Source organism: Eulemur rufifrons, chromosome 6 (assembly GCF_041146395.1).
Source record: "Eulemur rufifrons isolate Redbay chromosome 6, OSU_ERuf_1, whole genome shotgun sequence".
NCBI classification, from domain to species: domain Eukaryota; kingdom Metazoa; phylum Chordata; class Mammalia; order Primates; family Lemuridae; genus Eulemur; species Eulemur rufifrons.
Window position 1 is genome coordinate 68,774,362 of NC_090988.1, and position 24,660 is coordinate 68,799,021.

General features: G+C 48.4%; 1 protein-coding gene across 3 annotated transcripts in view; it reads left to right on the forward strand.

The window, feature by feature from the left end:
• Positions 1-24,660, forward strand: part of NAV2 (neuron navigator 2) — a 691,715-nt gene that overhangs the window by 311,672 nt on the left and 355,383 nt on the right. For 2 of the 3 annotated variants that reach the window (XM_069471194.1, XM_069471195.1), the window contains exon 1: positions 3,595-4,721. The exons of the other annotated variant lie outside the window; for it this stretch is intronic. In XM_069471194.1, coding sequence (XP_069327295.1) covers positions 4,464-4,721 — 258 coding nt within the window. In that variant the 5' untranslated portion in view covers positions 3,595-4,463. Of the gene's footprint in view, positions 1-3,594; positions 4,722-24,660 lie in introns of those variants that run through there. 3 annotated transcript variants of the gene reach the window in all.

Sequence of the window (24,660 nt, forward strand, 5' to 3'; positions counted from 1 at the left end):
TTCCAGAGACTTGCAACATTTCCCCTCATCGTGTATAGTTGAGGATCTCCAAGAAGTTGTTGACATTTTTTGTGGTAGGATGGGGTTTTGAGGGTTCAGGTTCCTCACAGGGCTGTCTTCTTGGGAGGTCAGGCAGACAGGAGTCTTTACTTCATATGAAGAATGGGTGTATGGGGCTGGTCACTTGCAGTCAGCTTTAAAATGCAATTCACACTCAAATGGTCATGAGTAGTTGATGTTGAGGATGAGAGAGGGGCACAGCTGGTGCTTTCTGATCTGAGAATGGCTCCTAGAACCAGGGAACTGTCCAAACTCTTAGCGTGATTCAATGGTCCTGAGAGCTTTCGTAATAAGTTTCAAATTGGCCTATCACTGACATTTGGGTGATTTCACAAGTTTAGAGCCAGAAGAAAAAGAGAGAAGGGTTGTCAAGTTGGAATTTAAAATTGTGTGCTGTTCAACTTTGCATATTTGTCCACAGTGTATATAATAAAAAAAAAAGTTTTTTAAAATGAAAACCTGGGTAGTATATCCTTTCCAGAGCAGCTTGCCATACTCTTTAGCTACCAATGCTTGCCAAACATATTGATTTAAAATGATTTCTCTCATGTTAACACAGCATCTACGTGGAAGGAGTAAACTTATAGGCCATTTTTATAATTTGAGATGATCTTATTTAAGGAGGAAACATAATTATCTCATTTTCCACAGGGGGAAAAAATAGCTTCCTCCCCCCCCTTGTCTGGTTAGGATGATAAATTATTTTGCTTTAAATAAGAAAAATGGAGGTTTATAGGAAAGATATAAAGGGAGATTAAAAAAATTGTTCCAGGAAAGAGCAAATAAAATTATTAAAGGATGAAGAGGCAGGAAAGGAAATTTGGATGCAGACTAAAAGATTCACTTGTCTTCAACTGAAAGATCTTTCATCAAGAAAGATGAGGACTTATCAGACTTTAGTTGTATAAATCACACAGGGTTAAGGTAAATACTCATATGTTTACCAAATCCTAGAATGTTAGAAATAAGTATTTAATATAAAAAAAGTGCTGTTTTGCATATTTGTGTGCATTCAAGGGTCTCAGAACCCAAAAAATTACCTTGGCAGCAAATATGATTTAAATAGGAAATCAAAGATGGCAAATACATATTATTATCTCACTATTTCCGTTTCTGTACCCATGGCAGACATTATCAGTTGATCAGGCTGCTGTTTCCAACTAGGACAGATATACCTGCAGAATCCTTTTCAGCACAGCGTGACAGAAAGTCACTTAACTACAGATGGCCCTTCAGATGAAAGCCTTTTGCTGTCTGTGGTTTAACCTGACTACTCAAAGTGCCACCTCCAGATCACCAGTGTAAGCATCACATGACAACTTAGAAAGCAGAATCTCAGCCCCATTCTATACTTACTGAATCTGAGCAAGATCCCCAGTGATGCTTGTGCATATTAAGGTTTAAGAAGTCCACTGAATACATGATAAATTCATTAGGGCAGAAGTTCTCAAACTTCAGTATCACTGGGTTAAACACTGTTAAAACACAGATTGCTGGGCCCCGTCCCTGGACCTTTTGATTCAGTAGGTCTGGGATGAGGTTTTCAAATAAGTTTCCAGGTAATGCTGCTGCTGCTCCAGGGAACCACACTTTGAGGACCCCTGTATCAGGGCCATAGGAATACTTTGGAGTATCTCCATGACCTTTAGAAGTTGAAGACAGCAATATCTTTCCACGACTCTTGTTTTATCTGCCAGAACCTGAATTCTGTGGAGGAGAGTCTCAAGGTTAATATAACATAACATTTATTATGGCCTTACATTCCTAAATCTAAGAGGCAACCTCTACTTCTAGGGCTGTGCACACTTCACCCTAACTAGAGTAGAAAGTTGCTACATAGAATGGGTGGAAGGTGGGCAGGCTAAGAAGCCACCTAGTTTCTTAATGTTTCAGAGATTGCTTTAAAACTTTCAAGTTTTCTCTGGTCTGGTATCTTGGTTTGTACTACCATAACAAAAATGCCATAGACTAGGTGGCTAAAGAGCAAACCTTTATTTCTCACAGTTTTGGAGGCTGGAAATCTGAGATTAGGCACTGACATGGTCAGGTTCATGGTGAGGGCGCTCTTCCTTGTTCACAGAAGGCTGTCTTCTGGCTGCATCCCCACACGGCAGAGAGATCATCTCCCTCCTGTCTCTTCTAATGAGAGCACTAATCCCATAATAAGGGCCCCACTGGCATAACCTTATTACCTGCTAAAGACCCCATCTTTCAGTATCATCACATTGGGGATGAGGGCTTTAAACACATGAATTTAAGGAAGACACAACATTCAGTCCATAGCATCTGGATAATTACAAATCAATACTCTCAGCATTGTAGATCAGACTGTAAAGTGGGCATAAAGTGAAAACCTCTATCCCAGAGACAGAGAAGAGACAAAATAGTTTATAAGCACAGATGACCGGAGGGGAAAAGCAGTGGTAATTTAATAACAGGGAAAATAAAATCCAACTTTCGTTGGTCACCTACATTGCTAGGTACTTGTGCTAAATGCACCATCTCATTTAATCCAAACAACAGCGCCTTAGGCAAATGTACTCAAGCCCCTCCCTCACTCCAAGTGAAAACCAAAGCTTTATAAGGATGCGAGTAAGGTTAAAGAACTTGCCCAATTCAAACCCGGGCAGTTCTACAGGGTGGGGCTTCCTAATTCATATCGGGAAGTCTGGCCTGTCTGGATCATCCCTCAGTTTCCCTCCAATTGTCATATTCTTTGAGTCAGAGGGGAACCCGAAGAACAACCCAAAGAGAGGAATCCTCGAGTGAATTAAAGTCGAGGAACCTGTGGGGCCACTGTGTCGCAGGCGCGGACAGGGAGGGGCTCCTACATGAAGCGCAGCAAGGTTTGGCCAGAGCCTGCCGGGGTCACGGAGCCTCGCCTGGCTTCCTCCGGCCACTAATTACAGAGTCTGTGGTAGGTTGCGAGGAGGAGCTGTCTCGGGCGGGAGGCTTCCCTGAGTATTGTATTGGCCTATAAATACTTCAAATAGTTAAGTGAAATGTGCAGCCTTTGAAAGCTGGAGAGGAAGCCGTTGGGGGGCCCCCGACCCGCCTGGGAGAGCAGGCAGGGAAGGGGAGAAATGGCTGGCGTGTCTTCAGCGCGGGAGACGAGGGACGGCCCTGCCGGAGCCAGACCCGGGCGGCGAGGCTGCGGGCGTGACTCCGGAAGACTCGAACCGTTAAGGTGACCAGAGCAATTTGAAAAAGGAAACAAACTTCCTCCAAGCCGTGCCCGCGGGGCCCCGAGGCGGGCGTTTGCGTTCGAAAGGGCATTTTTCAAAAGGTTTCGTGGACGCGGGAGTGTCGGCCCGCCGGGAGGCGCGCGGCCGGAGCAGTGCCGCAGAGCGGCCACCAGCCCGCTTTGTACTCGCGGCCAAGCGCGGCCCCAGAGTTTCGGCGGCGGCCGGGAGTTGAGGCCACGCCCCCTTTGCAGTGAGAGCCGCGGCCGCTGATTGGTGCGCCGCGGACCAATGGGCGCGCCGGGGCGGCCCGGGCTGTCAGCGCGCGCCGCAGCCGCGCCGGCCCCAGCCTGTCCTCCCCTGCGCGGAGCCCCGCAGCCAGCGCAGCCTTCCCGGGAAGCGCGGCGGCCGCTCGCGAGCGCAGCCCTGCCCAGCCTGCCAGCCGCGCGTCCCGGTGCCCGCGCCCCACGGCCACAGCCTTGCTGCGCTATAGCGCACGGAGCATGTGCAGACCCGCAGGCGCTAAGGTGCTATCTGTCCGGGGGGCTTCTGGGCAGCAGTGACTTACTGTCACGCCAGGAGAGACCTTTCGGGGGCTCTCACCGCGTCTCTGCTGCGTTGCGGGTGACACTGCGGTGCTCGCGAGCAGGGCGGCAGCTGCTTCTCGGTGGAGACGTCTTGGGGCCCTTGCGCCCTGCCTCTCTCCTTCCTCCGCTGCTCGCTCCTTTCCTTCCTTGGCTGCTCGCTCCTTCTCTCTCCCGCTCGTACGCGCAGCCTCCGGAGCAGGACGCGTGCGTCCCCGCAGCCTGTCTCTTCCAAAGGGGCTTCCTCACTTCGGAGATGCAGTGACAAGTTAATATGGGCGTCCGAGCCTCGGTTTCCCAGGAGGAATTTTGCAAGAGGCAGCCCCTGAGCGCCCAGAGCTTTTGAACAGGCTGCCCAGGAGGGGCGTGAGACCGGCTGCAGCATCCGTCTAGGTGGGACCCGCTGAGCGCCGTGACCAGTCCCTCACCCCATCCGGGCGCTCCGACGGCGCGCTCGCTCCACTGCTTCGAGCTCCCAGACTCGGGGATTTTTTTATTTTTTTATTTTTTCGCCGCTGGTGGTGGGCGCCTCGTGGGCTGAGGCCCGGCGCCTGCTCTGCTGCCCGCGCTGCCTTTAGCGGTCGCCTCCGCCGCCGCTGCCAGGGACGTGCTGGGAAAGCCTAAGCCCCGGGAGAAGATGCCGGCCATCCTGGTCGCCTCCAAAATGAAGTCGGGACTGCCCAAACCCGTGCACAGCGCCGCGCCCATCCTGCACGTGCCCCCGGCCCGGGCCGGCCCCCAACCCTGCTACCTCAAGTTGGGAAGCAAGGTGGAGGTGAGCAAGACCGCCTACCCCAGCCAGATCCCCCTGAAATCACAGGGGCTACAGGAGCCAGCGGGGGAGGGGCTCCCGCTGCGGAAGAGCGGCTCGGTGGAAAACGGTTTCGATACCCAGGTGAGACGGTGCTATGTGCTGGGGCACTGTTCTGGGGGATGAGTGAATACTTGGAGAGGGGCATGGCTGGGTGCGAGAAAGGGCTACCATGTGGGCGGGGAAGGGATCCATTTCCCTTGGTTTGGCAGATTGGAGGATGCGTGAGCAGCGTGGGCCGGCCAGTGGGTGTGGCCCGGGTGCCCGAGGTTTGCTTAAGGAGCTCTTTGAGCACTCGGGGTGCAGGCATGCCTGAGGCATCTTTCTGGGCAGGGGGGCACGGCCTGGGTGTTCTCAAAAAACGTGTGCAGCACTGGAAATGTCTGGTCCTGCATGTTGAGGTCTTGGCCCCAAGAAAGCAGTATCTGCTGCTGCAGCTGTGCCTCTGTCGGTTCCGCAGAGGTTCTGTTCCCGACAAGGAAAGATCTGGGGCCCCGTTGGGTTCGACGCCCCCTGGCCTGGCTGCAAGATCCAGAAGAGGGGAGCTAGGGGTGGCAGTGAACCTGCGCTCCCCTTGGCTTCAAGATCGCCTGTCCCTGCCGCATCCTTTGGGGTGACGGGATTCCAGACAAGGTGCTGGGACTGCAGTACTAGTGCACCAGCCGAGGCAGGCAACTGGAGACTCCTAGCGTTTTGGCTGGCTGTAGCGGTGGGGGTGGGGGTGGCTGCCTCAGAATGGCGGCCGAAGCTAAGCCCCTCCTTCCTGGGTGGTAGCTCCCGGTGTTTGTAGCTCCAGTGACTGGGGTGGGGGTGGGAGATGGCTTGAAGAGAAGTGGTGACTTCTACCTTTCCAGACAGAGCCAGCATCACCCAATTTAGCTGGATGACAGGCCCTGGCCATGCTGTCTCTTTTACAGAAATTAGCAAGGGCCAATCAGGTTCTCTTGGCCTCCTGCCCTCCCTGCTGCATTTCCCCCTCTTCTGGTAGGAGGGAGGGGGAGGCACGCTGTATTTTCTTGGCAGTCAGTCAGCAGGGACTTTTGGGGACAGGCCGACCTGACGGGATGTGACTGTCCCGGTCAGGGGGGCGGGAAGCCAGAGGGGGAGGCGGTTTGGGGCTGGTGTCGGGGAAGTGGCAACAGACCAGCTGACCTTTTTGGCACGTATTTCTCTGCTGACACTGTCTCCACCTTCTCCTGGAGCTTTCTCTGATCAGAGGCTAGAGCTCAACACATTCCTAGCCTTTCTGATGGGGGAACTGGAGCTGGAAGCTAATTGTAAGCAGACTTTTGGAACTCTGGGCTGGAGAAGGCCCTCAAAGCAGATTAAGCTCCCACACCAGGCTGATAAGCACGCCCCTTGCCGCTGCACTTGCTAAACATTTTTGGAAGCTGACAGGTTTGAGTGATGGTGTGTGGGAGGAAGGCAAGATTTCCTCCAGTGCTCCCGAGGCCTGCCTCTGCTAGGCTTTTGTGCTCTGCGTGTCTCCTGTTGTTAGCCACAAGATTTGTCCAGTGGGCTCTGAAATAGGGGTGAGCACCAGGGTAGCTCCTGCTGGAGTTTTCCCTTCATCGAGGAGGTGGGGTTTATGGGGCATAGTGGGCAGTACGTGGGGTCAGAACAGTGACTCGGAAGGTGACACACAGCCTCCAGCCGGATGAGGAGGACCTGAGGAATGAGAAAGTCTGTGCTGGGATTGTTCATATCCAGGCAGCTGTTCTGCCTTTGCCCATTTGACCCTTCATTTAACAAGCATTGTTGGAGGACCTGTGGTGGGCAGGCTTTGGAGAGGTGATTCATCACCCTCACCCTGCAAAAATGTTCTCCAACTTCTCCCTGAGGGGCTGGCATGGCCCAGTTCCCTCGACTTTGCTTCCCTCTTTTGCCCCTGGCTCTCCATCCCCAGAATCCCCTCGCCCCACTCCACCTCTCTCACCGTCAGTGGGTCCTTGTGCACTGACCATAAGCATAATTTGGATGGACCACTAAGGAAATTGGCCACTTTCCAGTGGACTCTCCTGGTTTTACCAGCTTTTTGCCCTCTCCTTGTCAGTGTCCAGGGGTCCTGGGGGCTCTTCTCTGGGACAGGCGGCAGATCCTTATTCGCACACCCCCACCCTGATATTAAAGTGACTTTGTCCAAAGGGATTTTGCCTTCTTTGGACAGGGTTTCTCCCACACTGACTGACATGGTGCCCATTCACCCTCCAGAAAAGTCTCTTGGTTATTGCGTAAGGATTGTGTCTGAGTTGCCATCTGGTAGTTTCCAGGTCCAAAACCTGGTATTTATCAGTAGAAGATACTCAGGAAACAATTAAGTGACAAATCATATCTCAGGGCCTCTGACTCTCCTTTTACTCAGGGGATTTTTGGCAGGAGGCTGAATTGTACAGTGGCTGATAGCACAAGTTTTAAAGTCAGATGGGCATTGGTGATGTCCTGTGTCTGTTATATACTAGCTGGGTGAACCTCATCGATTAACTTCTCTGAGCCTCAGTGTTCCCATCTGTGAAATGGGCATTAACAACCACAAGAATTGTTGTGAGCATTAAGAAAAATAACATATGTGAACTGTTTCCAGTACAGTGTCTAGCAAATAAGAAACACTTGATAAAATTAACTATGTTGCTAATCCAAGAGATAAGACATTTGAACCTAGATTTAGTAGCCTCTGAGTGAGAAAAGACATGGCATATTCTCTCAGGCCCTTGGGAAGCTATCAATCTGTTCACAAGGATTTATAAAGCATCTATCACATACCTAGTACAGTACCAGGCATGGTGGGAAGATGAGGGGAGGGCATGACCACTTGCTGAGTGCCTGGTGGGCCAGTCTCTTTACATATAATTTCATTTCACCTTCACAGGAAAGCTTAAAGCAGGTCTGAGACATGCATTTTCTATAACAATAACAATAACAATGATAATAATGACAAATCCTTATATAGTACCTATTATCTGCCAGGAATCATTCTGAGGACTTTATATAAAATAACTTGTTTTATTCTTATAACAATCCAGTGAGATAAGTGTTATTATCTCCGTTTTATGCTAATGAAAACTGAGGCAAAGACCACTTTAGTAACCTTTGAGTAGCAGAGGTAGAATTAGAACTTGAACAGTCTGGCTCTGACCTCCTCGCCCTTACCCATGTGCTACACAGAGAGAACCACAGAGACTGCCTGAGAACTTGCAGGCCCTGGTTTTAATACCGTTGCCGTAATCATTGCGCTAGATGAATAAATGAGGCTCGGCAAGGTACAGTCACTGGCTCCAGGTTGTCCAGTGTGGCGGAGCATGGAGTCCAGCTCAGGTTGGTCTGGCTTCAAGGCCTGCGGTCTTCCCACTCTTCACTGCTGCCCCCCTCCATCATGCTGTGGCAGATCTACAGAGCAAACAGAACGTGGCCTTTGCCTTGGGGACTTTGTAGTCTAGTTGGGAGGAGTAACTGATGTACCCAGTGCAATAGGGCACAACACAGGGAGGGCCCAGATGTGTGCTTGGGGCTGCATGCCCAAGATCCTCGAAAGAAGAGAAGGGCCGAGAGGGCCTTGTAGAGGAGGCAGGAGATGGGCTGGGCTTCAGAGATGGGCAGGAGTGGCTGGTGGGGAGGAGAGGAGGTCAGAATGAGGTGACAGGGGAGAGTGAAGAGCAGGGTCATGCAGTAGTACAGAGAAGGAGTTGATGTCGCTGCCTGCAGCAAGTAATTGCTCTGGATCTGGCATCTTCCTTTAAAAAAAAAAAAGCGATGAAGAGAAAGAACACAAAGGCTTAGCAGTTGAAGGACTGGATTTGCATGCTGGTTTCCTGGTGGATAGTCATGCTGAACATGCAGGGTGATTGCAAGAAGCTGGGGAGAGGGTGTCAGTTGAGGACCTCGTTCATAACAGACCCTTGAGAAATGATAGGGATTATGATTATTAGCTTGGGGTTCAGAATATTCAACACAGTAGTCACAGGGGAAAGGAGGCAGTTCTCACACCTTGTTCTATTATGCAGCAACTCTCTTCAGCCAGTGACATCCCGTTTGCCCCCAAACACGCTCTCCAACTCCATCAAGTGTAAAAGGACCTAAGTTACCCAGCAAGTAGCTGTTAGGTGCAGCCCCGCCGTCCTTACCCTGCCCCACCAAGCTCCTCACCTGTGTCTCTCCCACGAACCTACAGCTAGCTGGTTCTCAACCCCCAGTGGAGGAAACTGCTGTGCAGCCAGCACTTCTCTCCTGACATCTCTTCCTGGGATTGAGATACCTGGGCCTTCCCCCACAAATGAATATTTATAGCATCTGCTCTGTTAACATGTGAATAAATTAGGACCATGTGCAAATAATTGTTTTAGGGACATGCTCCTTGTTAGTTTAGAATCCCTCTCCAGCCACCCTTCAGATATAGAACACTCCTGAGCTATTTGAAGAGAGGTTAGCCTATTTTTAAGAAGCAGTTGCAGAAGAAAAAAAAAATATATGTATAATATTTTGATATTTCCTGTTTTTAGGAGCTGGTGTTCAACTTGCACATCCGTTCTTTAAAAAAGTAATTAGAAGTGATTGAAATCCTCTGTGGGTGTTTTAGATGTTTAAAAAGAAAGCGTGGGGGAGGCCCCTGGGAAAAGAGCATAGCTCCAAGCTTACAACCTGCAGCAACTTTGCCCCATTGTGTTTTGATTAGAATCCTTGCTCCTCATCACAGTTGATTATGGATTTGATTACTGCATTTTTCTGCTATTGTGTTATTCCCTTTCTTCTCTTTTTCATTTCTTAGAGGAGAATGTATGGTGTGATTATCTGCCAACATGCAAGAATGTTTATAGTTCACGTATTATTGCTTATTTCATGGGTTAATTTTCTAAAGACACTTTAAGGGTGGTACTGGTGGCTTATTTAGGGTAACGTTACATGTGTATGTATCTGTATATAAATACATCTACTTCTGGATATGTGTATATATGCATATATACACACACACACACAAATATATACACATGGAACAGCTTAAAGTATTGAGCACATGTAAGCACATACACACATCAAAGGCGAGGCTGGAGGAGTTAAAGCCCAAATTCTAGCTTTCAGAACAGTTAGGTTTGCTTCCCACTTCTCACACTATCTTCCTCCGTGACCAAGATTTGAAGCACCAAATCTGTGTCCCCTATTATTTACTTATAAGACATAAGGGATGTAGCCTTCAGAGAGGTGTTTTAATTAGGCCTTAGTGAAGCTCCTGAAGCCTGTCTGAAAAAGCCAAATCACCCAGCGAGATTTTGGCTTAAGGTCAGAAATTCTTATGTCTCAGAATCGGCCTCAACAGCAGGGAAGGGAACATTTATGAAGCATCTGCTGTGTGCCAAGTAGTCTCTGGCACTCTTTATGTGTGTGTGTGTGTGTGTGTGTATATATATATATATATATATATATAATTTCACGTCAGACACAAGACACTAGGTAAAATGTAAAACGGTGTATGCATTTTATGAGGATGCTGAGGCCAAGGGAGGTTATCATCTGAGGCAGTTTTACATGGTAAATTAGGCTTCATTGAGTGACAGGTCTGGGTTCAAATCCAGCCTTTGGGCAAATTTCATCTCTAATCCTCAGTTTCTTCTGTGAAGCAGCAATGGTGATGCTTACAGGTTGGCTGTGAAGGTCCAGTGAGATACTATACGTTGGTTGCTGAGCACAGTGTCTGGCTCAAACTAAGCAAGCAATACATGGGATTGCCAATTTTTATTTCTCAAGGTCAGAGTCAAGTTTGGAAACCGTGTCTGCCTCATTCTAAGCCCATGTTCTGTCCAGCCTACCTCTCTGCCTCCCAAGTGCACGACTGATTACATGGAAGGACAGACGTATTACACCATGAAAGCAGAGAGCATGGCAGGGTTTTAGTTAGGTGAATGGGGAGCAAGAGTAAACTAAGAACAATGTCATCCAAAGAGGTCAAATCTAGAGTTGTTCATTGAAACCTCCCCATTTTGATCCCAGACATGCCATCTTTATAACCATAACCAAGCTGAGGGATCTTCTATAAGCCAAGCTTGTGGGAAGCCTCCTTTGTACACCCATTCTGAGCTGGCATTGTAGAGGTGGTTGAGTTCTGGCCAATCTGATGGCCCAGCCCAGGACAGGACCAAGAATGGAACAGTCCCATTGATTGTGCTTCTTAATGACTACTTGTTATTCTGAGGGCAGAAGGAAGAAAGTCCTTTTTCCCACAGCTGGCATGGTTGTAGTGGGAGCTGAACCTTGTAATCAGTTGGTCACTAAGTTGCCACAGGGCATGGCCAGTGGCCCAGTGGTGTTTTACCATAACCACAGGCCAAGTTCAATGCCGATTCTGTCTCTTGGGCACGTTGTTCACAGAGATGGACAATGTGTTCCTAGAATGTCTTGGGCAAAATGGGCCATGTGATTTTGGGAACAAAACTTAGTTAGGCTTTGTGCTTTAGTCTACACAAGACAATAATGAATGACACAAAGGTTTTTGCAGGAACCCCAGTTCGCCCACACAGAACTAAAAAATGACTTACTGCCCCTTTTCCCAAGGAAAACAGATTGTGTCTTGTGTTTTGCAAACAATGGCCCCCCAGCCTCAGAATATTTTGTCTCTTTTCCCATTTGAAACCTTAATACCTTCAGAGACTTTTGGATTATTCCAACTTCTCCCCTCATCTTGGTGAGAGAGAAGATAGGGTAGAAAATGGTGGCTTAGTCAATTAAGAGCCCACCTCCCAGGGTTCTTCTGGGCCTTTGAACAAAATCAGTTACTCATGGCAATGTGACACATTAAAAATAACTATAATAACAGTCACTGATACTGATTGAGCACAGCCTCTATACTAGAATCCTGTATGCACAGCACCAGATATGTACCGTTTCACGGAATCCTCACAGCATCCCAGGTAGATGCTTCTTCCTGAAGAGAACTAGAAATGACAGCTCTGGGACTCAGCAACTTTGATTTTGTTCTGTCTCTTTGGTCACTTTGCTACGTGACCTTCAACAAATCACATTGTCTTTCTAAGCTTTAGTTACCTCACCTATAAAATGGGGAGGATAATACCTGCTCTTACCCTCATTGAAGAGTTACTATGAAGATACTATGTTACTATGAAGTTACTATGGCAATTACGGTGAACAAGGCACCTGTTTCAGCATCTTGCCTGTTAACTACCCTTTGAGAGAGGTTTAAGCTACTTTTCCAAGTAGCACAGCTGGTAGGTGGTAGACCTAGAATTTGAACTCATATCTTTTTGACCTTCAAAGTCAAAGTTCTCACATAGCAAGTGTGAAAGCACTTTGAAATATCTGAAAAGGTGTTATAATACTGAATCTAAGTAAATTGTTTTAAAATTTCCTTTAGCTTGGTACATATACCATTTGACTTTTCTCTCCTGCCCCAGAGTTTGGAAATATTGAAAATATTCCATCAACATTAAATAAAGTTGCTGAATAATAATGGTTAAACCCTTGTGAGGTATGTAAAATTTTAAGTCCTCTGAGGTCACAAGGCCCACTAAGTGTTATTACTGAATATAACTGGAAAGGCTGATTCTATAATAGACAGAGGAAGGGGAAGATGAGGAATTTGGTTAAAAAATCAGTTGTCAGTATGAGGAAGCAGTCAGATAAATTCAGATTATAAATTATTCTTTAAGGCAACAGGCCTGGGATCTTTAAAACCGTCAATATCATGAAAGACCAAATAAATTTAAAAACGGGTGAAGGACTATTCCAGAAAAGGGTTCCAAAGAGCTATGACAACCAAATCCAATGAGAGATCCTTTACTAGATCTTGGATAAGCAAAACCATGAATGCTACAAAGATCATTTTGGAGACAAATGGATATATTTAAATGTAGATTTTATATTATAAAGTATTATTCTATCAGTGTTAATAGTATTGGGGTTAAGTAAAAAATGCCCTTTTTCTTGAGAGATATATACTGGAATATTAGAAGTAAAGTGCATTGATGTCAGCAACTAACTCTCAAAAGTTTAGGGAAAAAAAGAGGTGAGTGTATCTGCAGAGAGAAGGAGAAAGTAAATGTAAAATGTTAACAAATGGTGAATCTAGGTGAAGACATATGTGCAATTCTTTCAACTTTTCTGTAGGTTTGAAATGTTTCAAAACAAAATGTTGGGAAACAAAACAAAGGCCTGGCTGAATAGTAAATGTTACCAATGCTCTTGATATCTGTGGTGTACCCATGAGAACATAAATGGAATGAGTGTGTGTGTGTGTGTGTGTGTGTGAAGTCACAATAGCCTGGCCCAGTTTGTTTCACTAGGTTTAGGATCCTTATCTCCTTTCTGTTGTTGCATGAAAATCTTGACTTAATTCCTTGTTCTTTCATGAGAATGGTCGCTGACATTTTGCTGAAATCAATCACAAGATCCAGTTTGATTTGGTAATCTTTTGTAAAATCTAAGATGTTTCCAAGGTCACACATGTAGAAGAAAATTATTTAAATGAAGAAATGTAAAAAAAAAAAAAATTAAAACCTCTAGTTTGGGCACTGAGAAGGTAAGGAGTGTGAATAGAAGCAAACTTTTCTCTGTTGCTTGGCTGAATCCTCCCACCCTTTACTTATTCAAATTCAGGCTTAGTGTCACCTCCTCCAGGAAGCCTTCTGCCACTATCATGGTTTGGGTATGGTATCTCTTTTATGTGTTCCCTTGGTCTGACTGCTCTGTAGCCACCTTCGCTTGGACTGTGATTGCTTATTTTGCTAGACCATGACCTCCCTGAGGTCAGGGATGTGTGTGTCTTGAATCCTGCTGGTACAGGTCTGCACACAGTAGGTTTTTAGTTAATATTTGCAGAAAAAAAAGGGTGGGTGGAGATAAAAGAGAGAACTAGAAAACAGGAGTAAGTAGATATTGAGCACAAGCTGTGTTTTTAAAACTGTGGCTAAACCACGTAGATCCTGCAGAACTCTCTCTTGGGATGTGAACTGAGAATGTCACGTGATGGTGGGCGGCCACACATGGGAGACACAGAGAATGCAACCTGAACACCAGCTGAGGCCAGGGTCAAAGCTCTCCAACAACAGGTCTTAGGGAAACTGGCCTGGTCTGGTAGAGTAGAAGGTGGAGGCAGATTCCTTCACACAAGGCTGTTTATGGTGCCCAAACTGTCTGGCTGTTGCAAAGGCACATCTGTCAGGATGTGATAATGGCAGTGCAGTGGACTGGAGAGGCTGAGCGGGGGAGAGAACATCATGGGCTTTGGAAAGTTTTGGCAGACTCCCCCTGCCACCACCTTGGAAGGAGGACCTGAGAAGGGTTCTGAAGGGTTTGGGTTGGTTAGGAAAAGTGGAAGGTTTAGAAAATCCTAGGGTAGAACAGAGCTTCCAGGAATAACCATTACAGTAACTATTTGTGTGTCATTTCCATGCATAATCTCATTTAATCCTCATGCTAACTTTCTGAGCCTATATTGTTGATCCTATTGTACCAATAAGGAGAAAAATAGGAGTCAGTGATGAGACGAGCCTGAGGGGGGGAACTGGGGCTTGTTGGGTTACATAGCTGGTATGGATAGTGGCAGGATTTGGGCTGGAGTCTTTCTGATCCCAAAACCTGTGCTCTTAACCAGTAATTTGTGGGGGCCCGAGTGCCGTACTAAGCTGCTGCTTAGACGATCAAGCCAGCAAACCATATCTCCCTTGGAGCCTGGTCCCTGTCTTCCTGCTCTTGGCCTCCTCGCTGCTTCCTTCTTGTCAGGGCCCTCTGTGCCTAGGCCAGCCTATTGCCAGGGGCTCCGTGTTTGTAGGATGAGGAGCCCCGTTTGGCTTTTGCCCACATCCCGTTGCAATCTGGGCAGGATCTCCTTGTCCCGGCACTGTGGCTGCTGTCCCCCAGGTCCTGCCTAACAGCTGGCAGGACCTCTTTCCTGTCCTCCTGCCACTTGCCTCTTGGCTGCAGCTCTGCAGACAGTCCCCATTTCATGCTGATTTGCTTTGATTCTTTTCAGACCTGGGAGTGACGCATGTTTACGTCAAAATGTGTGGGCCGCAAGTGTCCCAGAGACATCAGACCTTCCGGTGCGCAGATTTTGGTTGTTAGCTGTCTCTAGACAGAGGAAGGCAAGCCCTGGAGGGAAAAACTCCATTTAGGTGACAAAACCAGATTCACAATAACCAGGCTTCTTGGGATGCCTGCCTGGTGATCTGTATGTCTAAGGACTAGAGACTCAGGACCTTCGAGGAGACCTGTGAGGGCATCTGTTCCCAAAGCTGCATTGTACAACAGGGAAACAATGGCCCAGAGAGAGGAGTGACTTGCCTCTGGTCACCCAACTCCAAGGGACAGAGTGAAACCAGGAACACAGGCCTCCTGACTTTGGGCCAGTGTTCTTTCCACCTCTGAGATCAGATGTTCTGCCCTGAAGGGCTGATGGTTTAAAGATTGAAACCAGCCCCATATTCTTTTTCCCCTCCTTCTACCAAGTAGTTAAAATGAGTGTCCTTAATTCCTTAATATGAGAAAGTTTTGCATTTGGCTCAATGAATCAGAAAACCAGGACCTCTTTTGTAGATGGTGTAATTGTGACAATAAGCCACCATGGAACACCGTCCATGGGCCAGACACTTTACATACATCATCTCCTTTTGACTTCACACAATTCAATAAGGCTGGTGGCATTTCATCCATTTTATGTATGAGGCTCAGAGGAGGTCAGTAACTTGACCAAGACCACACGGAACCATTATTGGAACCCTCTGATTTCAAGTCCATGCTCTTTATACCTTAGACTCCCCCAAGCTAGAAGCCAGAAAGACCTGGGTTAAGATCCTACCTCCTCATTTATTTACTGGGTGTTTCACTTCCCCAGGGCTAGTATGAGGCCTGGGAAACAGTAGGCACTCAAGAAATACTTATTGAACTGCTCCTTGGATAAGTCCACCCTGCCGGGCCTCAGTTTCCCCAAGAAGGGTATGGCATTTCAATGGGTTGTGCAGTTTAAAGCAGTGCCTGGTGCAGGGTAGATAAAAAATCACTGTTATTTACTGAGCACTTACTATGTGCCGGGTCCTCCTCTAAGCATTTTATGTGGGTTTTTCCATTGAATCATCACAAAAGTAGTAACCTCTAAGGTGAGTACTCTTGCGGTACTCACTCTAAGTCACACACTCAGTAAGTGGATGAGCCAGGCCTGAAACTCAGGGACTGCAAAGCCTGCTTCCTTTCCCACCACATGGCCCTCTCTTGGTGCAGCTGCTGACTAAACTCAAGTCCAGTTGAGAGTGGTGAACAGAGACGCATATAACTTAGGGCCCAGAGAGGCAAAACAACTTGTTTAAGGTCCTCCAGCAAGTGAGAGGGAGTAAAACCCACCAAAGACCAGCAAAGACTTGCCTTCTAAAGTAACCTGGGGCTCTGCTCTTGAAAAGGTGCTCCCTCTGTAATGGGGAAGGATACATTGTTTAGTCCCAGAAGGTACTCCTACACCGCAGATGGTCCCCAGGAATCCCGACTGCCTGGAGGACTCTGTGGCTTTCCCTTTTGGTCCTTGCTTCTCACTTATTTGGAATCATTCCTTCTCTGAATTGCCGAGCAGAAACTAGTATAAATTTGACCTAGTCTCTAGAAATGTTTACCTGGCTAAAAATATTCCTGCTTTGTTATACTTTTAGCCAAATTTAGATTTGAAGTATATGAATTGCCCACACCCATGTATTAGGCATGAACTGTTGGTACATTTTGTAACAGGAAGCTGCTGGTTTTCCATTCCAAAGAACTGGAATTTGGTCAGAAATTTGTCATCTGCAAACACCAACTCTCGCCACATTCCATTGCTGTTTTTAAGAGTGTCTCGTCACCTGGATTTGGAGGCAGCAGTCCATGGGTGAGGCCAGGCTGGCCGAGCTGCCCTGGTACATTCTCCAGCTCGAGTGGCTTCCAGGCGACCTCTGCCTGGCTCTCCCCAGGCCCACGCCACTCTGCAGTATGTTGCCTTTGGATTAGCATAAGGGCAGACAGGGTGCTTATTTTAGAACTGGAAGGAGAGGAGATGTATCAATAAAAAAAAAAAAAAATGGAAAAGGAAAAATCCCTTCAGTAGTTTTAAAATATCTCTCCCTTAACAGGATGGATTATTTTTATTTCTTAAAAACAACTGGCAATTTTCTCCTCGAAACAGTTGGAAAGAGAGGTGTATAAGACTGAAAAAGGAAGGAGTTATGATGGTGGTCTGTAGGTTTTCCCACCCTGCCCTGTTCATATAGGAGAGGTTATTAACCCCCATCTGGCATCCCCTTCCAGAGCCTCTCTGCTCCTTACTGCAGACTCTGGAACTTTAGAACTCTGTCACAAAGATGCTTTTCTTACCTCTTCATTTTAAAAACAGGGAAGCTGAGCCTCAGTGCCTTTGCACTTGCTGTTCTTTCTGCTTGGAATGTCTTTCCCAGATATTGACAGTGCTCACTTCTTCTCCTTCATTCTCTGCCCAGATGTTACCTTGTCAGGGGTGCCTTTTCTGAATTGAGGGCTGGCTCTGAGATGCCCACAGCAGAATGTGGAGGTGAGAATTGGGTTTGCCAACAGGCACTCAGTTTTTTTTCTTTTCTTTTTTTTTCTTTTTCTGCCGGTTTTTGGTGATCTAAATCCTTGCTAATAAAAGTATGGTTTGTGGCCCAATAATAATGGCATCACCTGAGAGCTTATTAGAAATACAAATCTCAGGCCACACCCTAGATCTTCTGAATCAGATTTGCATCTTAGTAAGATCCCAGGTGATATATAAGCAAATTGAAGTTTAGGAAGCAGAAGAGCATTTACACCTTCAACCCCTTCAGAAGAAGTACTGAGGAGAAATCCCCTTCCCACAAAGTACTGTCACTACCTCTGTCTGGGGACATAGGCCCAGCTGCCTCAAATAGCCCTACTGTGGGATCAGGGATGAGAGGGATGAACAGAGTAGCCCTAGAAGAGAGCATCATGGGAGAGACTTGCAGAATCTGTGGCCACTCTGTCTCTGATGTTGCTGGGGCTTATTCTCCTGTGCACTGAGCTCTGTAGCTACTGTTTGGTCACCGCGGCTGGAGGCTGTCATCTGGTAGCTGCAGAAGGAAGAGAGACCCAGTCTTTAACCTGGGAGCCCAGCATTAGAGGACTTCAGCTCCCCACTCTGCCAGGTGTGTCTGGGATGGTTGAGGTGGCAACCTTCAGGAGCTGGAGGCAGTTCCATCCCCATCCCAGCCCTTCTCGGGAGTGGCTGTGAGCGCCTCTCCAGGGCCCTCAGCAAAGGCGGGTCAGCCATTCCCACAGTCGGAACAGAGACTAACTCCCACAGTCCTTTGCTCTTTGGAAATCATCCAATTCTCCGTGAGTCCCTAAAATCGTATTGCATGATTCATGAAGAAGGCAGAATGCATCCCAGGGTAGCCAGGGGAAGGGCTTGCTGGCTCTCCATTCCCATGTCTAATGCCCAGGGAAGCCCCCTCAGTGGCCAGGTGCCATGCAAATGTCATCTGTCTGCCTGCTGAGGCATTTCTTTCAGTCACCCTGTGATGGTGTATTGATTTGGGGAAAGCCCATTGATAAGAGCAGAGCAGATTAACTGAGCTCCTGAACCAGGCTGTTCAGTGGAACTATTATCTAATGGTGGAGTTTTTTTGCCTTGTTCTATGTAAATCAGGGCTATGTGAAAGCTGCTGACATGGTCACTGGTGCCATAGAAATGGCTTATCGTTGTGCATACTTCTGTCTAAGTCGGATGGGGGCCACTGCAGGTGGAAGAAGAGGACTTGGTGGCAGAGGAGCAGCTTCACCATGGGGTCCGCGGGGGGAAAGGAAGGTAGCAGAGGAAGTTGGAGAGCATTTTTGGCCCCTCCCCCAGGTCCCCTAGCTTTGTTTCATTTAACGTCATCCAACCTACTTGGAGAAGAGACTGCCCCAGCCACCCTGGAGTCTATACCTGGTCCTGAGTGGGGACAGGGAAACTGCCCTGTGACTGGAAGGTGATGATCCTGGCACCAAAAGGGTGTGTGTGTGTGTGTGTGTGCATGTGTGTGCATGTATGTATTCGTGTATGCCTGCATGTGTATATGTGCTCCTTGAGAGGTTGTAGAAAATCCACTTAGACCACTGGCAGCATCACGGCATGTGAGGCTGAAAGAGCATCTTTCTTGGAGTCAAGAACCTTAAGTTCTCTTTCCAGGCCCTCCTCTAACAAGCTTCCTGACCCTGGCACGTGTCCCGTGGTTCTTCACCAGCTGCGTGTGGAGTTGTCCATATGCTCTGATGTCTCCCCGACAGATTCAGGCCCAGAATGGGGCTTCGGCATCTGTCTTTCCTCGGGCTCTTCAGGAGATTCTGATGCTCGCTCTGGGGTGAGATCTCCTGAAGCCGAGACCACGCCCCTCAGAGAAGTGAGGATAGCGAAGTGGGAAAGAGCAAGTGGTGGCCGCCACACTGACCAGGGCCTGGGTTTCAGCTCTGCCTCACGCACTTACAGCAGTGTGGCCTCAGGGAAGTTGCCAGACCTGCCCCTGCTCCCCATCTGCTCCACGGGCATGAGAGCAGGGACCTCGCCAGGCTGCTTTGAGCATTCAGTGTGATCGTGTGTAGGAAGCGCGCGGCAATGCCTGGCCACGTGAGTACACCGTAGACGCTACATCCCAGCCATGCATCTGTCTGTGTGTTTTCTGCTGTACCCTGATATATGGATGAAAACCTCCCAAGAAAAGTCCAAGGCAGAATGCAATTAAGAAATGAGATGGCAATACTCAATTATATTATATTAGTGTAGTTTGGCAGTAAGGAAACCAATTAATTCTTTCTTTCAGAAAGTTATTAACAGGAAAGGAAGTGTACAGAGAAAGGTCTCATGGGGCGAGAGAGAGCTGCCAAGGATGCACCTCCTCCTTCACGACAGTGGTTCCTAAACTTCAGTGTGCTCAGTGCTCCCTGGGGAGCTTTATAAATATGTAGCATCCTGGGCCCCAGCCTCAGAGCGTCTGATTTTGCAGATCTGGGGTAAGGCCCAAGATTCCTATCTTTGATAAATATGACCAGGTGAATGTGCAGATGGTCTGTGGCCCCCACTCTGACAGAGACTGGTCCAGAGTGGAAGATCGAATTGGAGGCCTGAGGAAAGGCGGGAGCTGGGTGACTTGGGGTAGGCAGGAATGGGATCCCAGGCGAAGTGACAGGAGCTGAGGTTTTGGGTGCATGCAAGATTCTGAAAAAACAGGGCAGCATATTTTGGATTTGGTCTGATGAACAGACGGTAGAGAGCCCTGGTGGACAGGAAGCCCTGGCTCTTCTCCCTGCCACCGATGACTGGCATTGCCAGGTAGGGTAGGCATCACACTGGGATGGCAGCCATTGGGAAGGGTTTGCTGGGACTCCCAGTGAAGGATAATGAACCCAGGGCATGTGTTCCTTTGTTTGAGGCCCAAGCTGGCTGCCTTTAAGTTGCCTGACAGTGCCCATAGAGTTGAGCATTTGTCTCTCTGTTTCCTCATTCAGAAATCAGGGCTTCGAGCAAGTTGCGGCGGTAGACCTGGGAGTATAAAGTAGATCTGAGATGCTTAGAGCCCCAGAGCGGGCTAGCAGAAAGGGCACCCGAGATGGGACAAGGACTTCTGTGTTTGACTTCCAGTTCTCCTTATTAGGGGCCATTCTAGCTGAGGGGGGCCTCAGCCCGAGTCTCAGGTCTCCAAGGGGCCCAGTGTGCCCTCGATAAAACCGGAACCGAGATATCCCCCTAGCAGTGGCCTTTGGATCTGCCGCCTGCAGGAGAGCAAAGTTCCATTGGATCAGGAAAAGAGAGTAATGAAAAGCTCTGAGAAGGGACAATTTATTCAGCACCTACTGTGTGCCAGGCTCCATGTTCCATGCTTACAGGATTTATCTTATTTAGCCTTCACCTTAGGAGCTGGATGTCATCAGTTTTACAGATGAAGATAGAGAGGCTCAGAGAGGTGAAGTGACTTGCCCAGACCCACACAGCTGGGACGTGGCTATGCATGGGTTCACACTCACTTCTATCTGGCTCCATGAATTCATTGTCCATAGTTTTACAGCGACTGGTGTGAGGACCTTGCTCCTTGGTCCTCAGGCGCAGGTGCCTCGGAAGCCCAGCTGCCCTGGGTCGCGTGGGGGCACAGTGTGGGCAGAGTGCCCTGGAGTCCCGTGACTCGTGGGGCATTTCTGTGCCCTCTGTCAACAATCCGGCCTTCAGTGCTGTTGCGCTGGCCGCCGGCTGCTTCCACCACAGCCAGACCCCCCACCCACACAGGCGGAGGCTTTGGCCAAGGGCACCCTGGAGGGGGAGGAGGAAGTGCCCTGCAGAGGGGCTTGTCACAGAGCCCCTGAATGGCCCCACTGAGGCTCCCAGGCAGGACAACAATGGGCCTGTTGGGGCCTCGGTCGCTGAGGTGAGAGGGCTGGGGCCTGGCAGGCAGGGCTGGCTCAGAGGCCAGACGCTGACTTCCAGGGCCGGGAGCCAGCGCTGCTGACGTGCTTTGAAATGCCAGCTCTGCTTAATGGGGAGCAGCTGGGGCGGGCTCCGCATTCCTCCCCGTGCCAGGAAGGCAGCGTGAACCCGGCTCCCCAGGCCACGGCCGCTCTCCGCCTCCTCCCTGCCTGGCACTGCTCGCTGGGCACGGGCACCGCAGTCAGCTCTTTCCAGTGTCCCTTTGGTCCTCAGGGGCGTCCTTTTCAGCCCATTTGGAGAAATAACACTCCCTCGCCAACAGCTTAGGATGCCCACGGGTGCGGTTGCCAGATAAAATGCAAGGTGCCCGTTTACATTTGAATTCCAGATAAACAATGAATAATATTTAATTGTGTTTAAATATGTAACAAATATGGTTAAATAACAAAGCCTGAGCCAAGATATAGGTTCATTTTATTTGTAATGGGGCACACTTAAACTAAAAAATTATTTGTTGTTTATCTGAAATACAGATTTAACTGGGAATTCTCTGTTTTTATTTGCTAAATCTGACAACCCTGCCTAAGGGAGCCATGATGGACACACACGTGGCATCCCCAAGACTTAGCTGGGTTTTCCTTGGTGCCATCAAGTTGGGGGATAGGGAGCAGAAGGCCTCTCTGTGCCCACTCCCCACCTCCTAGCCCCCATACATAAAGCGTTGGATGCCACGGGCGGTGGGTGTTTGCCAGCAGGCAGCCATTGCCCCTGTTGTTCCCCACACCACCCCTCTTCCAGGAGCTTCATCTTCCTCCCCAGCCCCCACCGTGGGAAGGGAAGCTTTGGGGTGCAGTTCCAGTTGGCGACTCTTTACTGAGCACCTGTGTATCACACTGGGCTGGACACTGGCAAATCAATGGTGACTGAGATGGTCTCTGCCACCAAAGGGGCTTACGGGCTAGTAGGGGAGAAGTGCAGCTGAACAAAAGAGCAACCATAGTTCAGCAAACCATAAACACTGGGGGTGGGGGGGAGGAGTCACTGAGGGGCTCTTAGAAATCTTCCTGCTCACACCTGTAGGACCAGAATAGGGGTCTTGGAGTCAGGGGATCCTGGGCCATGTCATTGAGCTGACTAGCTATGTGGCCCTGGGTAGATCATTTAGCCTCTTGAGCCTTGGTTTTCCTCATCTATAAAGTGGGGACAACTTTCCTTGCTTTCTAGGGACCAGTGTGAGACAACGAGTGAAGTGATGAATGTGAACATGCACAGCCAACTTCAGGGTTCTAGATGGGGCAAGTGCGTGTGTCGGGGAGGATAGGAGTTGAAGTGCAGAGGGCGAGGATTGCTTGGGCCCCACCCTGCTCTGCACCCCTCCACATTAACCCCCTCAGCATGCTGGTTCTCTGCCTCTAGTTACACCTCTGGGCATTATTGTCAGTATTTTATAGCATTCCCCTCGGTCTCAGGTGAGTAACAGCAATATCAGATGTTTGTATAGTATTTTACTGTTTGCCAAAGGATATGATTAAGGGTATGGGCTGGAGATTCAAACATGCCTGGGTTCAAGCCCCATCTCTACTGTGTGACCACAGGTAAGTGTTTAACCTCTCTGTGCCTTAATTTCCTTCTATGTAAAATGGAACATCATAGACTGGTTGAGAGGATGAAAAGTGAATTGTTCATATAAAGTGCTTAGCATGGAGCCTGGCACATAGCAGGTGCCCAGAAAGTGGGAAGTTATTAAGAGGGTCTTATTTGAGTATCATAATCATCTCAAATTGTGAGGTAGTAATTAGCAGGTGGAGAATGAAGTTCAGAGAGGGTGGATACCCAGCCCAAGGAGACATAGCCAGCCAGAAGAGGTAGCTATGGGAGAATATACCCCTGGCTTCTTAGGAGGCCTTTGGTCACCCAGCCTTCTGGGGACTCTGCTTCTGGCTTTTGGCTGGACACTTCTCTGGGCTCTGGCTGGACTCAGGCCCTCCTTGCCTGGTCATGGTCTGGTCCAGATACATGAGTGTCTCCCGGAGATTTGGGCATGCCTGTTTATGCCAGGCCCATGCCTGTCCAGCCTCCTTGGGGTCAGGGAGGAAGAGCATCCTTTAGGAATCTGAGGATTTATGTGCCTCACACCAACTATTCATCCTTTGCTGGGTTTAAAGTCTGAGATGTGGGCCTCCTTTTTATTACCCTCTTAAATCTTTGTGTTAACTGATGCCTGCACAATTATGCGGTTAGCATGGATGCTAGTTTTATTGTCTTGAACACAAAAGCAGCTTTGAAAATGGGTTATTTCTGGGGAGAAGCCAGGGTGGGCCTCTCCCCAGAGAAGGTAAACTTTAGCAGACCACTTCCCCCTCCTGTGGGAGCAGGAGCAGGTGGATTAAATTGCTCCATTAGAAGGTGCTCTGGTTTCTGATAGAATAGAATAAGAATCAACAACCCCTGATGGCTGGAGGCGGGGAAGGGAGTAGCCTTGACCATGCACTTGCTGTGGGCACAGCTCTATGTTGGTGCTTCTTCAACGTCACCTTTGGTCCCCTCAACCACTCTCTGAGGTTAGGTCTTAGACCCATTTTTCAGATGAGTGAAATGAGATAGACAAGCTGGCTGGCTGGCTGGATCTGGGCCACATGGCTGGTAAACGGTGGCTCCAGGTTTTGAGCTCCAGTCTGTTCAGCCCTGGAGCCCATGCCTCACTGTCACCCATATATCTAGGTCTTCGTGCTTTAGGGGAGACAAAGCAGCAGAAGGCATGTGCTTGTCTTCCAGGTTCCAGCTGAGAACCTGAGAGGCTTCACCTACCGCACAGTGGACACCAAGCCTCCTGGTGCGTCAGTGCCCAGCTTCAAAACAAGGGACTGAGATGTCTGGGGGAGATGGGGCAAGAGCTGGTTCTGATCTTACCTCTTTCCTTAAAGGAGATAAAAGATTTTAGATACATGAAGGGAGGAAAGAGGGTTTTCTAAGGACAAGAAGCCATAATGGGATTCTGAGCAGGGGGAGGCAGGCTGAAAATAGTATGTAAGAGATTCTTCTCAGGACACTGAAGACGATGGAGACTGGAGGTGGTTGGTAACCTGGTACTTCTACTGATGATGGTGATGGGAGGCTGATGGTGGTGGTGATGGTAGTTGTGATGAGGATGGTGATGGTGACGGTCAACGTTTATTGAATGCTTACTGCATGCCTGGTACTATTCTAAGAATTTCACATGTATGAACTTATTTAATGCTTACCATGATCTTATAGGGAAGGTACTGTTCTTAGTCCCATTTTATAGATCAGGAAACTGAGACACAGAGAGGCAATAAGGGCCTGAAATAGAGGCAGCCATTGAGGCTGGAGGGGAACAAGCATATCTAAGAGCCATTGAAGAAAGAACTAGGGTAGGACTTGGTGACTGTGTTGAGAAAGGGATCTACAGTGAGTCCAAGGTAAGCCTATTGCTCTTTTATAGAAGCCAATTTCCTGGCGGCAGTTATTGGTGAAGTTATGACCCAACCAGCAAAGGCAAGCTTGCAATTTACTAAATGCCTCTGTTAAAATGGAAATGTGATATTTTAGCAGATGAATATAATAAACCATTGCCAGACATAGACACCTTGCCATGAGTGAGATCATCAGCTTCAGCGCAGG